Below are 1,881 nucleotides of genomic sequence, written 5' to 3'. Positions count from 1 at the left end.
CTGAGCTATCAGTATGCTTTGAACCTAATAAACAACAGAAAAATATCTCTGTTACCTCTTAAGATAGTGAATAGAATACCTTGTAGTGCAACAACTGAAAACAGAAGGCTAAACCGTATTGATTTTAATAGTTAGGATAAGAGGTAGAAACTAGAAAAATTGAAACCATAAGTTTTACTTTTTCTTGGAGACACACACAGCAAATCATGTTCATTTTGTTTGTTTGTTTGTTGTTGTTATAACTTGTATTCATTTTAGTTATTTTTGTTACAAATACTAGCTTATTATGAACTGTGAACAGGCAGAGCTTATCTTACCGCAAATGTTCTAATTATAAGTAACAAAACAAAACTACAGGTAAAATTGGAAAATTAATGGAAAAAAGCAAAGGGCCTCGAAAAGAGCTGTAAAAGATGTCCATGTGGAATGCAGTGTCTGCTGGCTTTCAAATAGTCCAAGAAAAGCTAGATAAAGCATTGGGAGAAGTAAAATAACACGCACACTTCACTCAAAATAAACTACATGTAATAATTAGGAAGGGGATGAGCAGAAAAGCACAGACACCTCCCACCCTGATGATGATAATGTGACCACTGACCAATCGTCAGAGGCTCCAAAAGGTGTCGATCTAGCAGCAGCACTAAAAGAGGCGGAGCAACAGAACCAGTTACTAAATTTAGAATATTCGCGCCTCCTGAGAGAGAAAGAGGTCGGTGACCCCGCCCACCATCGTAGTACATGTACATGTGTTTTTTTCTGTGTAGGAAGAGTTGTCAAAGCTACGGGAACAAAGTCAGTTGCCGAGTGATGTGACAAAATTACAAACACAGCTAATTGAAAAGGACAAAGAATTAAAAGTATACACAACAGATATATGTATACAGCACTGGTCAGTAATAAGTTGACACGTTTTGCGTTTAAGTTGCGTTTGAGTTTGCTATAGTTTATTGTTTTCATAGAAACATACTAGTTGTAAACTAACATTATCCATGCTCAGATGTTACCACAATCTCTGGCAAATGTAGCTTGTTTAAATTCAAACTTAATGTGGCTGCTTATCTGTATGTTATCACATTTTATTGCGTTCACCAAACTAGTTTACTCTAGTTCAGCGATCGTTCGTTTGTCAACTTATTGCTGACCAGTGCCGTACGTTGTACTCTTAGCTTATATTGTATGTTACTGTTATTTGTTGTTTTTGCAGGAGTTAAGTATTAAAGCGGAGTCAAAGTTTAATAAACTTAAAACTCAAGCGAAAACAAAGATATCATCGCTAACTGATGAGCTAGAAAAAGTGAAAGGAGAGCTATCAATGCAACAAGTAATAATAATAATAATAATAATAATAATAATGTAGTAATATTATTAGTATTAATATTATTGCTGATACCTTCTGATGTGTAGAGTTTTAATGTCTCCATGAGTTCAGAAGTTGCTGTAGACGAGACGATGAAAGAGAGAGTCTCAGAACTGAACGAAGAGTGCAGACTGGTGAGGGAAAGAATGGAAGAGAAGGAAAGGGACTGGAAAGAGAAATTAGAAAAGGAGAGGTAGAGGACTTCTCAGACAATAAAGGAAAATAAAGTAATGACATGTACATGTACATGTAATGCCTTTATAGTGGCTAATTTTGGATGTTTTAATTTGGCAAAGTGTTATACTGATAACAATAGTAATAGCATTATGCCAGTCACTAGTGGGAGTGATTATGAATGGCGCATTGCCACACTTTTGCCAAATGAAAACCAGCCAAAAAATACCTGAAATTTGGCAATTTGCTGAATTTTCTCCCTCCTATAACTTCTTAGTACATGCATAATATTACTTAATATATGTTTAGGAACATTATGATTTGGAGAAGGAGCAACTGAATGAAGAGAT

The 1,881-nt window shown here is 35.2% G+C and overlaps 1 protein-coding gene across 1 annotated transcript; it reads left to right on the top strand.

Moving 5' to 3' along the window:
• Positions 1–335: 335 nt before the first annotated feature.
• Positions 336–1,580, top strand: LOC100640729 (switch-associated protein 70-like). Its single transcript, XM_003391750.3, has 5 exons — positions 336–485; positions 536–709; positions 765–857; positions 1,205–1,321; positions 1,405–1,580. The coding sequence occupies exons 1-5, from the start codon at positions 414–416 to the stop codon at positions 1,552–1,554; spliced, it is 606 nt and encodes a 201-aa protein (XP_003391798.2). The 5' UTR covers positions 336–413; the 3' UTR covers positions 1,555–1,580.
• Positions 1,581–1,881: the final 301 nt, after the last annotated feature.

This window comes from Amphimedon queenslandica, unplaced genomic scaffold, assembly GCF_000090795.2.
Source record: "Amphimedon queenslandica unplaced genomic scaffold, v1.1 AMPQUscaffold_6477_Cont21564, whole genome shotgun sequence".
NCBI classification, from domain to species: Eukaryota; Metazoa; Porifera; class Demospongiae; order Haplosclerida; family Niphatidae; genus Amphimedon; species Amphimedon queenslandica.
This window is presented reverse-complemented; position numbering and strand designations above follow the sequence as displayed.

Coding starts and splice junctions, on each gene's coding strand:
- LOC100640729 (XM_003391750.3), top strand. CDS start 414: ATGTCCATGTGGAATGCAGTGTCTGCTGGCTTTCAAATAGTCCAAGAA. Junction 486..535: donor TAGATAAAGCATTGGGAGAA/GTAAAATAACAC, acceptor TGTAATAATTAG/GAAGGGGATGAGCAGAAAAG. Junction 1,322..1,404: donor GAGAGCTATCAATGCAACAA/GTAATAATAATA, acceptor TCTGATGTGTAG/AGTTTTAATGTCTCCATGAG.